Source organism: Mesoplodon bidens, assembly GCF_964165515.1.
Source record: "Mesoplodon bidens genome assembly, chromosome: 19".
NCBI classification, from domain to species: Eukaryota; Metazoa; Chordata; class Mammalia; order Artiodactyla; family Ziphiidae; genus Mesoplodon; species Mesoplodon bidens.
Genome location: NC_138179.1, coordinates 21,537,530 through 21,552,414, shown reverse-complemented (window position 1 = coordinate 21,552,414; position 14,885 = coordinate 21,537,530). Strand labels below are relative to the sequence as shown.

The 14,885-nt window shown below is 53.9% G+C and overlaps 2 protein-coding genes across 8 annotated transcripts; both read right to left on the bottom strand.

Annotated features, from left to right (window-relative positions):
• Positions 1–142: 142 nt before the first annotated feature.
• Positions 143–8,522, bottom strand: CHRNB1 (cholinergic receptor nicotinic beta 1 subunit). 6 transcript variants are annotated; one of them, XM_081218236.1, is made up of 11 exons: positions 8,363–8,522; positions 8,138–8,277; positions 7,508–7,552; positions 6,854–6,963; positions 6,641–6,749; positions 6,128–6,275; positions 5,454–5,663; positions 2,340–2,563; positions 1,674–1,855; positions 1,172–1,319; positions 143–867 (listed from the first exon to the last, which is right to left on the bottom strand). In XM_081218236.1, exons 1-11 carry the CDS (start codon positions 8,424–8,426, stop codon positions 727–729), a joined length of 1,521 nt encoding a protein of 506 aa, XP_081074362.1. In that variant the 5' UTR covers positions 8,427–8,522; the 3' UTR covers positions 143–726. The 6 variants fall into 6 exon arrangements, with proteins under 6 accessions (XP_081074362.1, XP_081074366.1, XP_081074363.1 ...); XM_081218240.1 differs by lacking the exon at positions 1,674–1,855 and adding an exon at positions 1,603–1,673; XM_081218237.1 differs by having other exon boundaries at positions 6,128–6,248.
• Positions 8,523–8,639: 117 nt separating this feature from the next.
• FGF11 (fibroblast growth factor 11) lies at positions 8,640–13,577 on the bottom strand. Of its 2 annotated transcripts, none has more exons than XM_081219205.1 (5): positions 13,377–13,577; positions 11,608–11,718; positions 11,300–11,403; positions 10,499–10,697; positions 8,640–10,231 (listed from the first exon to the last, which is right to left on the bottom strand). In XM_081219205.1, exons 1-5 carry the CDS (start codon positions 13,567–13,569, stop codon positions 10,062–10,064), a joined length of 777 nt encoding a protein of 258 aa, XP_081075331.1. In that variant the 5' UTR covers positions 13,570–13,577; the 3' UTR covers positions 8,640–10,061. The 2 variants fall into 2 exon arrangements, with proteins under 2 accessions (XP_081075331.1, XP_081075332.1); XM_081219206.1 differs by having other exon boundaries at positions 10,499–10,613.
• Between the last annotated feature and the right edge of the window lie 1,308 nt (positions 13,578–14,885).

Sequence of the window (14,885 nt, the reverse complement as noted above, 5' to 3'; positions counted from 1 at the left end):
ATCTTCTCATATGATCCTCAGGCTAGGGAGCAGATACTATTATTAGCTTCATTTTACAGATGGGGAAACTGAGGCACAGAGCAGTTTAGTAGCTTGTCCAAAGTTTGAGCACCAAAGTTTGAGCACCAAAGTTGGAACTTGAGGTTTTTACAGTGTGCTTTTTTATCCTCATTACAAATGCATCCTTTTAGACATAACCTTTTTTTATCCTAAAGATAATACATATTACAAAATACAATAAACTACAGAAAGGTCAAAACAAAGAAAAAACGACCACTAGTCCCAACATGCAAACATAAGCACTATTACTTAGTGTATTTCCTTACAGAAAAAAAAATTCCCTATTCATTCAATCAGAGGTACCGGCTGTATAGGTTAGGATCTGTGCTAGGTGCTGGGGATATTACAGTGAGCAGACATAGTTCCTGCCCTCAGAAGGCTTACAATCTAGTTCTTGTTCTTTGTTCCATTCATTGCCAACCTAGATGTGAATATCCAATGGAGCTTCTTCAAGAAGCCAAAGAGTAAATAAGCGGATAGTGCATTTCAGGTGGGCCCGAGGCCCCCATCTGCCCAGTCCCACTTGGGCTTCCTCCCTAGAAACGAAATGATGAGAGGATTGGACTCCTAGTGAAGGAGTTAAGATGCAGAAAGGGATAGGACTTGAGAGTACTACCAAACTCTCAATTCAACTGGCCGAGGACCTCGATCTCGGCCCTCTCGTCCTCAAGGAAAGGGGTCGGGAGGGGGCAAGTGGTACGTGGCGTCCAGAAAGATGACGAGGGTCCCGACGCTCGTGAAGATGATGAAGGTCCACAGGAAGAGGCGGTCCACCACCATGGCCACAAACTGCCAGTCCTCCTTCAGCTGGGGGTAGGAAGAGGAAACTGTTCCTGAGCTCCAGACCCCCAGGGAAGACGGCCCCAAGGCCCTGTACCGCACCCAGGTCCTCCTACCACGGCTTTGAGACAAGGGCGGGCCCGCAGGATAGCAGAGAGTGAAACTGCGGGCGACGGATGTGAGTAAAGAACAAGTCGGAAACCAGGGGGCGGGACCAAGTGAGGCAAACTTCCAATCAGAAATAAAATCGAGTGCTGGCGGCGGAGCCTAAGTTTGCGGGTGGAGCCAAGGCCACCCAGGCCTTGCCTTAGCCCACCCTCTTTGGACTCACCGCGTCGTGGTCCTCCTGTTCCTGCAGCTGTTGAGCGATGTAGCTGATTGAGGAAACGACCTCCCGTAGCTCGGGAGGCAGGCCCACAGCCCGGTTTGGACCATCGATAAATCGCCGCAGGTCCGGGGCAGACAGTTCAGGCTGGAACCTGGAAGAGGCGAGTCTGTTTGGCCACGACCGGGGCGCAAAGACGGCCTGCGCGGGTGCTCTAGGCCCCGCCCCAACTCCCTCCTCCAACGCCCATCCAGGTTTCAAAACGTGAGCGAGCCCTTCAAGTTCTCTCCGACAGCGGCGACCTCTCTAGCCTTCCGCAATTCCTCCTATTCCCTTACGCTTTAGTTCCCACCTCCCCGCAAAGTGGGCAACAGAAGGGATACTACAACTCCCATGATGCTCAACCACGACATCCTCCGGGAGCTTAGGACGCCTGCCTCCGCACAGTCTTCTGGGAACTGTAGTTCTCCCTCTCCCGTCTACGTGGGCGATGGGGAGTAGATACTACCTGTTGGGTTTGGGGAAGAGAAAATCATTTGGTGGCTTGCGGATGAAATATTCATCTGTTCCCCGACCCCAGCCACTTCCTGGAGAATCCCTGAGAGGTATAGGAGGTGGCTCCGGTATCTGGTCTCTCTCAGGTTTGGGTCTCTTCAGACCCAGATACGGAGGGAGTTTGTGGATAAAGATCTGCAGAGTAGAAGAAGAGGCGTCTTGGAGGGGGCTCTTATGCTTTCAGACCAGAAGGGAAGCCGCCAACCACCCCCACGGCACGTGCCCATTCCTGCGCATGCGCCCACAGATGAACTGCAACTACACAGCCCAAGAGTTCTTAAGTGGGTTAGGAGGCATCCTGACTGGAAAGAAAAGTTCTGAGGGCTTCCACCCTGATACTACCTAACCCTGAGAATGCTTCCTTGGGACCCACAATGGGCAGTATTGATGAAGAGAGTCTGGGATCTACACAATGTTAATGATGGGAGGATAAAATTAATTGGGCAACATTTCAACACCCAAAGACCTTGGCACTTTGACACTCTACCAGGAGTTGTAGTTCTCCCTCAGGTCTGTGAAAGGGAAGGTTGAAGTTGGTGGGAGGGAGGAGCGATACCTGGACAAAAAGCCAAATACTAGGATTGAGAGTTAACACAGGTTGAAGAGGAGATCTTCTTACCTGACGGACCCAAAGGGGCATTTGGTGGGTGTGGGGTGAGCGATGGTGCAGGTTGAGGACTACGACGCTAAGGATGACTGAGAAGGTGACGAGGACCATGGTAAACATGAGGTATTTGATAATGATGGGGACAGACAGGGAGGTCTCAGGCACTTTGTCTGCCAGCAGCAGCAGGAACACAGTAAGGGTCAGCAGGGCAAAGATCGAGAGCCCCATCTTCTCTCCTTGGGGGACAGAGGGGAAGGCGGAAGGATTAGGCTTTGCCAGAAAGCGATCTCCCTGGCATAATCAGTGACCGTGTTTCCAGCCCACTCAAGGACAGGCTTTTGGAAGGGCCAACTGCATGCAAATAACTCCTACATTTATACCTCCAACCTGGACTGATTCCCCTAAATTCCACACTTGTATCCACCTGCCTACTTAACCTCTCCATTTGGGTGTCCAATAGACATCTCGAACTTAACATGTCCAAAACTTAATTCCCTCACCACCGACTCCCCCCATAGTCTTCCTCAGTTCATAAATGACAACTGTGGCTCAGGCCAAATCCCTCTGAGTCATTCTCAGCTCTCCTCTCTCTCATCCCGTATCCAATCCATACCAAACCCTATTGGCTCTACCTTCAAAATATATCCTGAAACTGATGACTTATCACATCTACCACTACCATCCTGGTACAAGCCACCATTACCTCAGGTCTGAGTTATTATAAAGGTCTTCTCTTTGCTTCATCCTTTGCCCGCCTGCTGACTGTTCTCAACAGAGCAGCCAGATTGATCCCGTTAAAATGTAAATCAGATCATATCACACCAGTGGCTTCCCACCGCGCCTTTAGCATAAAAGTCCTTACTGAAGTCTACAAGGCCTTCCCATTAGCTCTCTGACTACATCTCATACTGTTTTCTCTCTTGCTTACTTCATTCAGATACATTGGCTATTTCTTGAATATGCAAGGCACACGCCCACCTCAGAGCCTTTGCATTCACTGTTAACTCCTGGTAATTTCTTCCCCCAGATATCTGCCAGGGTCATTCTCTCACTTCCTTCAAGTCTTTGTTCAGATATTGATCAAACATTCCCTTTTTAGTGAGGCATTCACTGACCATCCTATTTTTAAATTGCAACCCCTGTGATAAACCATAGTGGAAAAGAATATGAAAAATATATATATATATAAATGAGTCAGTTTGCTGTACAGCAGAAATGAAACACAACATTGTAAATCAACTATATTTCAATAAAATTGTGTAAATAAATAAATAAATAAATAGCAACCCCCTACCCCCATTCTCATCCTCCCCAAAACCTTTTCCTACTTTTCCTTCTTAGGAATTGACCTCTCCTAATATACTATCTAGGACTTCCCTTGTGGCACAGTGGTTAGGAATCCGCCTGCCAGTGCAGGGGACGCGGGTTCGAGCCCTGGTCCGGGAAGATCCCACATACCGCGGAGCAACTAAGCCCGTGCACCACAACTACTGAGCCTGTGCTCTAGAGCCCGCGAGCTACAACTACTGAGCCCACGTGCCACAACTACTGAAGCCCGCGCACCTAGATTCCGTGTTCCACAAGAGGAGCCACCGCAATGAGAAGCCTGTGCACTGCAACGAAAGTAGCCCCTGTTCACCACAACTAGAGAAAGCCCCCGCGCAGCAACGAAGACCCAACGCAGCCTTAATTAATTAATTAATTAATTAATTAAAAAATAATAATATACTATCCAATGGGTTTATTTATTATGTTTACTGACTGTCTCCCCCACTAGAATATAAACTCCATGAGAGCAGGGATTTTTGTCTGTTTTATTCACTGATGTATTCCCAGTGCCTTTCACATTACAGATGTTCAACAAATATTGTTAAATGAATGAATGGACCAACCCCTGTAGCAGGAACTATATAGCAAATTGAAGGATCTAAAAATGAAACCAAGTATATAAGAATATGCCAGGTGGCTGGTTATTACTGTGGCATACACAGGCACTGCAAACTTCATGGAAGGTATTGAAATAAATAACTATTACGGTCTGTTCTACTTTAGTCCTGTAATATTGGGTTCCAAGATTTGCCTTGCTCCAGGAAGAAGGAGAAGTTACATGTGGAAGTGTGTTCTAGAGATGCATCACTCTCCTTCCCTAGACTGAGAGAGGGCTTGATTACAGAGAGAAGGAAAGCATGTGTTTTTTGTTTGTTTTGTTTTGTTTTTCAGGCCACAGCAGTGAAAGCCCAGAATCCTAACCACTAGGCTACCAGGCAACTCCCAGGAAAGCATGTTTTGAATATGAGAGTTTAGGATATCAGTCTCTGAATCAGACTAATACTAAGCAGGGTTGGAATAGCAACACTGCCTCTCTCTGTGTAATGTCAGATGAATGACTTAAACTCACTTAGCCTCTGTGAAATGGGAAGACAATTCAGTACTTACCTCACAGAGTTGTGAAGATTAGAACTGAGTTAATATATGTAACACATTGTTTGTATTATCTTATAGCAAGTGCTCAAAATTAGAAAAGACTATACCTACACTTACACAAAGCTTACAGAGTACCAGGCATAGTTCTATTAACTCAGTTAATCCTCAAAATAGTCCTATTTGGGGGGACAACGACTCTCCTATTTCCAGATCAAGACACTAAGAGATTAAGGAATTTGCCCAAGGTTACCCTGTTAGCATATTGTGCTGTCTCCCAGAGAAATGTTGGCTATTATTTCGAAGGGAGATAGGAGGTTAAGGGACTAGTAGGCAGCATTTGACAAGTGGGGGAGGGAGGATGCCAGGAATGGGGAAAGGGAAAGGAAGCGTTAGCTAAGCCGGGGAGTGTGTTGGTCAGAGGAGTGGCAGTTCCAAGGATGAGATCCCAGTATTCTGAAGGGAAGAGTTCAGAAGTTACTGGGTGCAGAGAAGTGAGCAGCAGAGGGGAGGTAGAGCTTGAGGTTGGAGGGGAAATCTGGATGCAGAGGCAAAGGTTCTTCCTGAAAGGAAAACCTGGATGAGATTGCTGAAGCACAGTTCATGAAGGCTTGAGTTGGCAGGAAAACCTTCCCTGTATTATGGGTGAAGAGGAAGAACCTGAGCTATTGGTAAGAAGGAGTGCTGGGCCCCTTCCCCTCTTACCTGCATCTGGTGGCAGGTAGAAGACGAAGATGGCCAGAAGAGTGATGAGGATGCATGGGGCAATGACGTTGACCAGGTAAAAGAGAGGCTTCCGGCGAATGATGAGGTAGAAGGTGACTTCTTCACGCCGTCTTTCCCCCCCTCCCCTAGGATCCACTGGAGGCTGGATTAGCCGAGAAGGCTTGTGAATAATCTCCCATTGACCATTCTCTTGGGGGGCGGGGGGGGGAGAAGAGAAGGTGACACAGATGTGGAACCTGTCTTTGTTGGTGCCAGATACGGCTTTCTTTTCTTTTTTCTTTTTTTTTTTGCCTCACTGTGCCACCGCGCTTCTTGTGGGATCTTAGTTCCCCAACGAGGGATTGAACCCGGGCCCTCAGCAGTGAAACTGTGGAGTCCTAACCAGTGGACCGCCAGGGAATTCCCAGATATGGCTTTCTCTGCCACATCCTAGAGCAGGGGGGACTGATGTAATAAGGGGCTAGCTACAGTCCCTTGGCTGGACAGCCCATCTCTAATAAATTTGAGCAAGTCTCAATTTCCATAACCACAAAATATAGACAGTTATACCTATCTTGCTGAACCCACAGGGACTCACTGATGGAGTATATTTACCAGCCTATTAGAAACTGGAAATCATAAAGCCCATGGACATGGGAGCCATGCCCACTCACCAATAAAGGTGCCTTCATGAATGTGCACTTCCTGCCGCTCCTGCCCATCGGGACCCAAGCCGGTCTGCAGACTGACTTCTGAGCTGTCGTAGCTATAGGAACTGAACACCATGGTGCAGTTCTGCCAGTCAAAGGGAAAGTAGGTGACCTGGATGGAGTGGAGAGTCACTAGAGCTGCCAGAGAGCTGGTCAGGGCTGGGGGAGTTGGGGAGGTCACAGGGCAGACAGGGGTCAGAGGATATGGGGCACTAGGGAGATAGGGACCACCAGGGGAAGATCACAGAGAAGTGGAGTCACAGAGGAATAAGAAGGTTATGCGGGGAGGTCATGGACAATGGAGGGGGGCGGTCACTGAGGAAGACTGGAAGTCAGTGAAAGTGGACAGAGAAGATGAAACTCAACGGAAAATCAGAAGGGTAAGAGAGACGTGAGGGTCATGGGGATAATGGAGGAGGGATATCTGAGTGAGGCTTTCTAGGAGCGCCTTGAGCTTCCCAGGTGGGGCCCGGACACCTGGATGCTGCAGCTGCTGCGATAGATGCCCGGGGGCTGCCAGCGCACGGAGCCGTCGGAGGACACCACGACGCTGATGTCCAGAGCAACGTCAAAATTTCCGTCGTTGCTGCAGGGAAAGAACCTTCTCATCTGGGATCAGGCCCCTCCCTCCGGAGGCCGCGCCCCTCCAGAGGCCCTGCCCCACCTCCCAGACTTTGGGAACATCCTTACTTGTTTAGGAGCACCACGTCTGGTAGCCACACGGATTCGGCAGTGATGCGGAGGGAATCGATGCCCTCGTGCTCCTCAGGGTCCCAGCTCAGCCTGTAGTCAGTCCACTCCTAGGGAAGCAGAGGCTGAGGGGCCGTCTGGGGCTTGAGGCTGGAAGGAGTCTTGGGATGTGAGAAGGAAGCCCGGGCAGGGAATGCAAGGGAGGAGAGCCGCGCAGGCATGGCCTGTGGTTCTGGAGGCCGGGGCTCTGTTTAAGACTCCACCTGCACTCTTTGGGAACCTATCAACTAATTTCCCCTTCTCTCTCATCGGGCCCCAATTTCTTCTTTCTGTAAAAACGAGGGGGTTGCACGCTAGCCTCTAAAACAGTGGTTTTCAAACTGCAGTTAACGACCCTGAATTTCATAGGTCCGGAATCAAATGAGTGGCCCCAAACCAGTGTTAAAAATTTAGAATGAAAAATTCATGGAATGCAGCTCCCATAGTAAAGATAGGTATTGTTTCCTGAAGCTTCTGTTTCAGTTATAAATGTGTTTTCTGAGGTCGTGATGCAAAAAAAAAAAAAAAAAAAAAATCTTACTGGGCGGGACATTCGAGGAAACTGTAAAGGCAGCGGGACGCCCGCCCTTTCCCACCCTGCGGGGGTCTCCGTACCAGGTCTAAGTAGACCTTTGTGCTCATCTCCTCATCCTTCTCGTTCTAGAAGGGAAAAGTTTAAAGGGTAGATATGATGTCAGTGTAGAGAAATGAGGGGCTAGGTGGGTGAACTCTCCCTGGAAACTCCCCTCTTTTTCTGAGTCGCACCCTCTTGGGTTCAAGCCCCACCTCCTATAAACTGCGTTGGCTTAAGCTCCGCCTCTATCTCGTAAACTTCCTGCTGGCCGTACAGCCAGCCAGTTCATTTACCAGTCCCGGCCCCGGCCGGGGTGAATCTCTGCCCGCTGTTGTTTATTGACCCTGTCCGGCACCAAGGTCCGCCCCAGCCTGTGACCCCGCCTCAAGGTCCGCTCTCCGGCCTGTCCATCGGCCCCAGCTCCACTTTGAGATCCGCCCACAGGCCCGTTCATCATCCTGCCCGGTTCAATCCTGGCCCGTCCAGCAGCCGCGCCCACAGCTTGTCCATTGGTCCGATTTCGACCCAATCTCTACTAACGGCCCGTCAGTCACCCAGCCTGGCCTCGCCCCGGACCCCGCCCCCAGTGGTCCCTGGGTCCCGCCCTGCCTAAAGCCACGCCCCCCAGCCGGCTAGTGGGCCAGACCTCAGCTCCCCGCGTGCGCCCTCACCAGGCTGATTAATTGCGCTAGGCTGAGACCAATGCTGACCCCGACGCGATCTCCCACCTCCCGCGCCGGCCTCACCGAGCTATCATAGCCCGAGAAAAGTTTCTCGCGGAGTCGGCCCTCCGCCTCCGAGCCGCGGGCGCCTGGAGGAGGAGAGAACTGAGTGAAGCCCTAGTGCCCGGCCACGACCTCTGGCCCTATCACTGCCCCTTTGAGGCCCAGACTTACCCGGGGCGAACGGCGCCCCCAGCGCCCCCAGCAGCAGCAGCAGCAGCAGCGCCCGTGGGGTCATAGCCCGTCCGCGTCGCTCAGTGAGTCCGCTTGGGTGAGCCGCCAGGACAGCCAGCGCAGGGGAAGTGACGAGGCGCCCAGGAATGTTCACCTGTTATTGGGGGGCAGCCGCCAGCCTTCCCGCCCCGCCCATGGGACTTGATCCCTCCCCGAGCAACTGCCAAAGCCTGCTACCCACAGATGGCAGACAACACTTCAATTGTATAAATCGTCTTTAATTGAGAAAGCATGGAGTGGAGACTGGTCCCCTGGGAGCAGAGCCTTTTTGGGTACCTAACACCCAGCTGAGGTAAAGCAAGTTCTATTCAGTTAGAAGCTGGAGGGGTGTATGAGGTCTAGAGACCAAGAGGCCCTCACCCTCCTTGGCCTGACCTGTAAGGGAGAAGGGTGGGACTTATTGCTGAATTGGTGTCTCCTCATTTGAGGGGGGTCAAAGCTATGTCCCATTTGTCTTTTTTATTCTAGACCCATTACCCTAAAGACCTCAGCTTTAAAGGGGACCTGGAAGGAATTCCTGCTGAGGTAGCTAAGTGTTCATGTCCCCCCCAACCCAGGCACAGGTCCAGTCATGCCATGGTTCTGGCCACTTTCCCATCCTAGCTGCCCTTCTATGAGCCAGGGATTCCTTCCAAAACTCCTCTGCCCTTCCTCAGCCTCTGTTCCCTGGCAGGACCCCAGCTGAATTGCAGGAGCTAGAAACTGCATGTAAAAAATAAGGTTAGCATCCTATAGGAAGAATAAGATTTTTGGAAAATTGTCTAGGGAAAACAAGAAGTGGTTCTTGATCCATCCAGAACTTAGTTCTTTGTGAATCATAGCTGGGTCCTTTCCAGAGCTCCTGCTGAACAGGTATCACTAGAGAAAGTGGGAGCGTGGGTCTAGAACTCTTACTCTAGAGCAATAACATGCCTATATAGGCTCTAGTTCCATCCTAGAGGGAAGGGCTGAGAGTCGTGGTCTATGTCCTAGAGCTGAGATTTAGAAGGAAGTATGGCTCCGTATGTGTCTAGAACACCACGCTCTAGAATTGGGTGTCTCTGGGGTAAGCAAGTTAAACCTGTGGTGATCTGAGACTGGCCCAATTCAGGCCGAGACCAACAGCTGGACAGAGCCCAAATCCAGCCTCTCTCTAGTTGGAAACCAGGGGTCCATCTGGGTGAAGGACAGAAGCCTGATGGATCCAGAACAGAGCCTGGCAGCATGTCTGTGTTCCAGCACAGACCCTGAGTGCAGAAATGGCCCTGGCTGGGGTGCCTGGTGTTCCAGAACCTGTCTGGAACAAGGCAAAAGGTGGAGCAGTGAAAGAAGGAAACTCATCCTGAGCTCCAGTGGACCTATAAATCTATGGCTTGGTGGCCATGAAGAGGGCAAAGGGCTCCAGGAACTGGCTGAGCCCGGGGTGGGGAAGATTTATGCCCTGGTTTTGTCAGCTTTGGAACCCCCCGCGCCATCTCGGGAAAAGGCTTTGGAGGGTGTGAGTGTGGAAGGAAAGAAGTGATCAGCCAGGACCATTTTCAGACATCCCCCTCTCTGACCCCTTTCCCGGGCCCAAGGATCTAAGGGTCTCAGCAGCCCCGGAAGTCATGGCTGGCCCCTAGGCTCCCTCAGGGTAGAGCACCTGGTGGGACCTGGCTGCTCAGGGCATGAGTGTGGCAGCAGGGGTGACAGAAGCAGGGCTGGGAGACAGGCTGTGGTGGTGGCGAGTGCAGGGAGCCTCCAGTCCGGGGACTACATGGCAGGGGGCAGGGGGACTGGAAGGGGAGGTCTCAGGGACACTGTGGAGAGAAGGCTCCCGGTACACAGCCACTGTGAAGGGGAGAGAGAGGAGCAGGAAGGAGAGTTAGGCACCAAGAGAGCTCTGGAAGGGCTCCCTTCCCCTACACTCCTCCTCTGGGAACCCACAGAAGGAGAGCTTCCCAAACCTCCAAAGGCCAAAGCCTTCCTGGCTTGACCTGTCATAGCATGTGTCCTCTTAAAACACTTATAACCCCTTAGCTGTGTGTCACTAAATGTCCATGTCAAGGTCAATACCGTCCCATGCGGTCCACCTCTTCCCTGGGGGTCCATACTCACCCTCCAGGAGCTTGGGCACAAAGTGGGCGGCTGCCTTGGTCTTCTTGACTCGATTTCCCTTCATGACTCGGCCCTCCTTGTCCAGGCCCAGGTACCAGGCCCGGCCAGAACGACGCTGGTGATAGAGAGCAGAGGCGTACAGGACATAGTAATTCTCAAAGACGCACTCCTTAAAGCGACACTCAGCTGTGAAATGTGGCTGAGGAGACAAAGACCCAGAAAGGCACACACAGACAGAAAGACAAAAAGACACATCACTGAACAGAAGGGAGCCCTGGGAAGAACAAGGCAGGATATAATCCATACGTTTGAGACTGGGAGAGCCAACTTCTGAGTCCACTCAGGAACTGGGAGAAAGGGAGGATGAGGAAGAGTCTGGTGGCCCCCGAGGGGGGCCTGGGATAAGAAGATAACTTCTCTCTGCTCCACTCCCAGCCTCTCACCATCCAGGGGACCTGGAGGGAATTTCTGCTTGGAGGAGTCCCTGAATCCTTCCCCAGTATCCTGAATGACTCTGGGGAAGTGAGTAATAATGAGGTCTAGAGGAGGTTGGAGAAGACACAGGGGTCCTAAAAGGTTGAAAGAGTTGGACATTCAAAGAGCCTGGAGGTATTTAGGAGGCTATTCGAGGAGAAGGGATTGGAGGGACACTAGAGGAGGTGTTTGGGAACGGGCAGTGAGGACAGGGTGTCGGCAAGAGCTGGAGCGAGAGGAAGCCCTGAGCTGCAAAATATCTGTAGTTGGGAAGGCTGTAGCTAGGGGAGTCCCCTGACTCCAGGCCACTCTGCCCCCTTGTCTCACCGAGCTGTAGAGCAGCCCCTCAGCGTTCATGGCCATGTAGTGACCCAGCTTGGCACTCTGGATGGTGACTACACGGAGCCCCACAGGGATCAGGTTGAAGTGGGCTGGGGGTGGAGAGAAGGGGTATCAGTACCCCAAGCCTCCAATCCCCATCTGAGCCCCCCCTCAATTCTGGTCCCAGTTCTACTTCTTCCTCTGCGGGGTCAAAGAGCCAGACGGAAAACAACAGAACCTGAAGCCACAATAGGACTGTCATCTCCTATGTCTGCGCTCCCCCTTCCCATCCAGCAGCTGGCTTCCCCTCTCACTGAAAGAGCTGGTGTCCTCTGGGGTGCCCTGGATGCTCCCATCGGGATTCGCCTGGAGGTAGAAACCCTGGCGGCAGAACAGTTTGGTGACGATGCCTTTGAGCTGAGGCTCTGGAGAGAGAGACATTCATCTTGGAACATGACATCTTTGTTCCCAGAAACATTGCTACACTTTGCGGGATCAGAGGAGAAGAAAGAAAGGAGGATGGAGGGAAGGAAGAGGGTCCCACGGCCCCAGCTCCCTGACCCTCTAAACAAGCTCTCTCCCACCTCTCTTTGACTCCAGAGGAAACTGGGGTGTGGGTCCCTTCTGCTTCCTCTAACCAGCTTTCAGTTTAATTGATTGAAATTTATTTAAAGGCTTAATTCCTACTCTACAGCTCAACCAGAATGGGGGGAGGGGAGAAGAAGGAAGAGGAAGGGGAGAGATACATGGAAACGCAGAGGACAAAGGGAGACAGGCAGAGCTGCTGAAGGGGCAGTGTGTTTGCGAATGTGGGGGGCATTAAGGTGACCCCAGGGTAGGGGCGCCCCCTCAGGAGTGGGGGTGGGGCTGGGCCTGACGCTGACTCAGCACCTGCTGCTGCGGCTGCCGCTCTCTTCGCACGGGCCTCGCCTTGGCTCAGCGCCGGCCTGTCTGACACTGACCCATCTGTCTGTCTGTCTGTCTGTCATTCTGCTGGCTCGCGGGGGCCCAGCCCTCCCTGAGGCTCAGCCTCTCCCCTTCAGCCAGGTAACCCGCCTGGGATGGGGGATATTCGGTACCAAACCAAGGAAATGGGGGAGGGGGCCAGGGAGCTGGTGAGACAGGCTGACTCACGTGGGGGCTGGGTCCCACTCAGAGGGTGGGCTGCGGACCGTACCACTGCGGAGGGCCGGCGGCGGGGGGAGGAGGACGCCAGCGGGGGGTGGGGGGTCTCCCCCTAGGGGAGCTGGGAGCGAGCAGGAGCGAGGCCAGAGGGACTTCCCGCCTGTCGCACCTGGACGGGGACCACAGGCTAACCCTCACAACTCTCCTCCCCCGGCGCTTGCGGCCGAGTTCCCGGTACCCCCTCGTAGATGGTACGACCCCCAGTCTCCGTGCGGGTATCCAGCCGTGTAGTGTGTCTCTGAGTTCCTCGCGGCAGAGGGTCCCCTGAGCCCGTGGGACCCTATTTCTGAGTCGCGTAGGCGGTCATGGGGGAGTGCCCAGCTCCCTTCTTGAAGTGCAGGTCACGGGAGGAGGGCGCACAGAGGGGCGGACTGGCGAGGTAGCTGCAAGGACACCCGGGGGAGAGCTGGGGAGATTGGTACCGAGCCAGGCAAGCTCGGCGAGGAGGAACGGAGCCAAGGCTCGGAGGAGCGGGAGAACCGGGGCGGGGGCGGGGCTGCCGGAGCCGCAGAAACCCTCGGGGTGACCCAGGCGTCCGGAACCTCCAGACCCCTCCGCTCGGCATTGAAGGAATCGCGAGAGACCGCACGTAGGCAGAGGATGGTGGGGGTGGGGACTCCTGTGTTGGGAGGGGGGGCGAGCGGGAGCTGCCAGGCTTCGGGGCACCAGGCTTAGCCCCTCAAGCCTTCCCCTTGCCCTCGAAAGCAAGGAGACTCGGGGTTATGGGCGAGAGAGAAGGGAAACTGAGGCATCGTCTGGCCGAGAGTTTGTGGTCCAGGCCCACCCCCTTTCACTTTCGGGGAGCCCCCATCAGTCGGGCTCCGCTCTTCCGAGTCCCTGGCCTCAACCTCCCAGGCAAAGAGACCCCCGGCCCGGAGACCCCGCCCCAGCCACTCACCCGGGCAGCGGTCCGGCCGCGCGGGCCGCCCCCCGCACAGTCGCACCTTGGACAGCAGGATGAGGAGCTGCTTCTGGCAAAGGGACTTGGTGCCGCGGGGACACGCGCGCCGCTGCGCCGACACGGGCCGGCTGCCCCCGGGCTCGTGGACCTCCCGCTTCTGCCGGATCAGGCTGCTGGCCAGTGCCGCCATGGCGCCCCGGGAGGAGACACCCCAAAACCCGCAGGCCCCCGGAGCGCGCTGGGGCCCCCCCGGAGAAGCCCGCTAGCTCACCAGGACATGCTCTTGACTCTCCGGTCCGACTCGCCGCCTCACCCACGGGACCTGAGGATAAGCCCTAGACGACCCCCACCCCAGGCACCAGCTCCCACCCTTGGGCCTCGTGCTAGCACCAGCTCCCACCCTTGGGCCTCGTGCTAGCTTCACCAGACCCAGCAGCCTATGTACCTCTCAGTTGACCCCACCCTCGACCTTTGCCCCCCACAGAAAACTCCCCCTTCTCTGATCTCCAGTGTCCCTGTCCCCCACTAACACTATCCCAAAGCCAAGACCCTCAAATTTTCCAGGATGTGGTTCCAATATCCCCAGGCACCTTTCCACCCTATTTCCGGGCCCTGCACTCCTGCCAAAGCCACTCTTGTAATTTTAAGGGTGTGGGTCCTTAGCTTTGGGGATATTAGCTCACCCCACCCCTGCTGGGGTGCTGCCAGTGTCTAGGAAGAACCCAACCTTGGTGTCTTTTCCTTTGCTACCCTCTAACTGAAGAATCCCCCACTTTTTTTCACTGAAATCCCCAAAAAACTATGCCTTGAAATATCCAGACTCTCGCCAATCAGCAAGAAGAGGTTCCCAGACCCTGTCTCTGGACGATACCGCTTTTTACCAAGTCACCCCCATTTCTAGTGGCACAGCGTTGCAGCTGCTGAGCCCCTTTCCTCACCTTGTTACCATCCACTCCTTTTGAAGTCACCTCCAAGTCTGCCCTTCCTAGTGGTTACACCAGGTGGTTGTCTGGAGGGCCCTCTGTCACCTCGGAATAAGGAGCATAGGTTTTCGGCTTTTTTGTTTTTTTCTGGCAGCCCCTAATTTCCTCGGGGACAGCTGGTGCTGTTTAGATCCCACGCCCTCCAATCCAACCAGCCCCCCGAGAGAGGAGTGCACCCACGTTGTCACGGGTCCCCAAATGTGAACAGACCCGCTATAAGTCAGAGCGCATCAGAGCTTTCTGCGACAGGGCTTCCTTGTCCTCCCCGGGACTGCCTGTAGCACCCCCTCTTCCTTCCCCGACGCCCCTCAACCTGTCCTGTCTTGTCGATCCGGGGACGGCTGGCGCTGGCTCCGGTTCCAGGCTCCTCCCTCCCTGTACCCCGCAAGCGGAGCTTCCCCCACGCTCGGCTAGGCGTCCCGGACCCCAGGAAGGAGTGAGGGTGTCTCCGCAGAGCGCCCTAGTCTGGCCAAGTGAGCACTGGGCCTGGCGGCTGGACCAAGCGGAGCGGCGGCAGCGGCGG

Coding starts and splice junctions, on each gene's coding strand:
- CHRNB1 (XM_081218236.1), bottom strand. CDS start 8,426: ATGACCCCACGGGCGCTGCTGCTGCTGCTGCTGCTGGGGGCGCTGGGG. Junction 7,553..8,137: donor TAGCGCAATTAATCAGCCTG/GTGAGGGCGCAC, acceptor TTTCCCTTCTAG/AACGAGAAGGATGAGGAGAT. Junction 1,320..1,673: donor CTCTTCCCCAAACCCAACAG/GTAGTATCTACT, acceptor CGCCTCTTCCAG/GTTCCAGCCTGAACTGTCTG.
- FGF11 (XM_081219205.1), bottom strand. CDS start 13,569: ATGGCGGCACTGGCCAGCAGCCTGATCCGGCAGAAGCGGGAGGTCCAC. Junction 11,404..11,607: donor AGAGGACACCAGCTCTTTCA/GTGAGAGGGGAA, acceptor CTCCACCCCCAG/CCCACTTCAACCTGATCCCT. Junction 10,698..11,299: donor AGGGGCTGCTCTACAGCTCG/GTGAGACAAGGG, acceptor TTGTCTCCTCAG/CCACATTTCACAGCTGAGTG.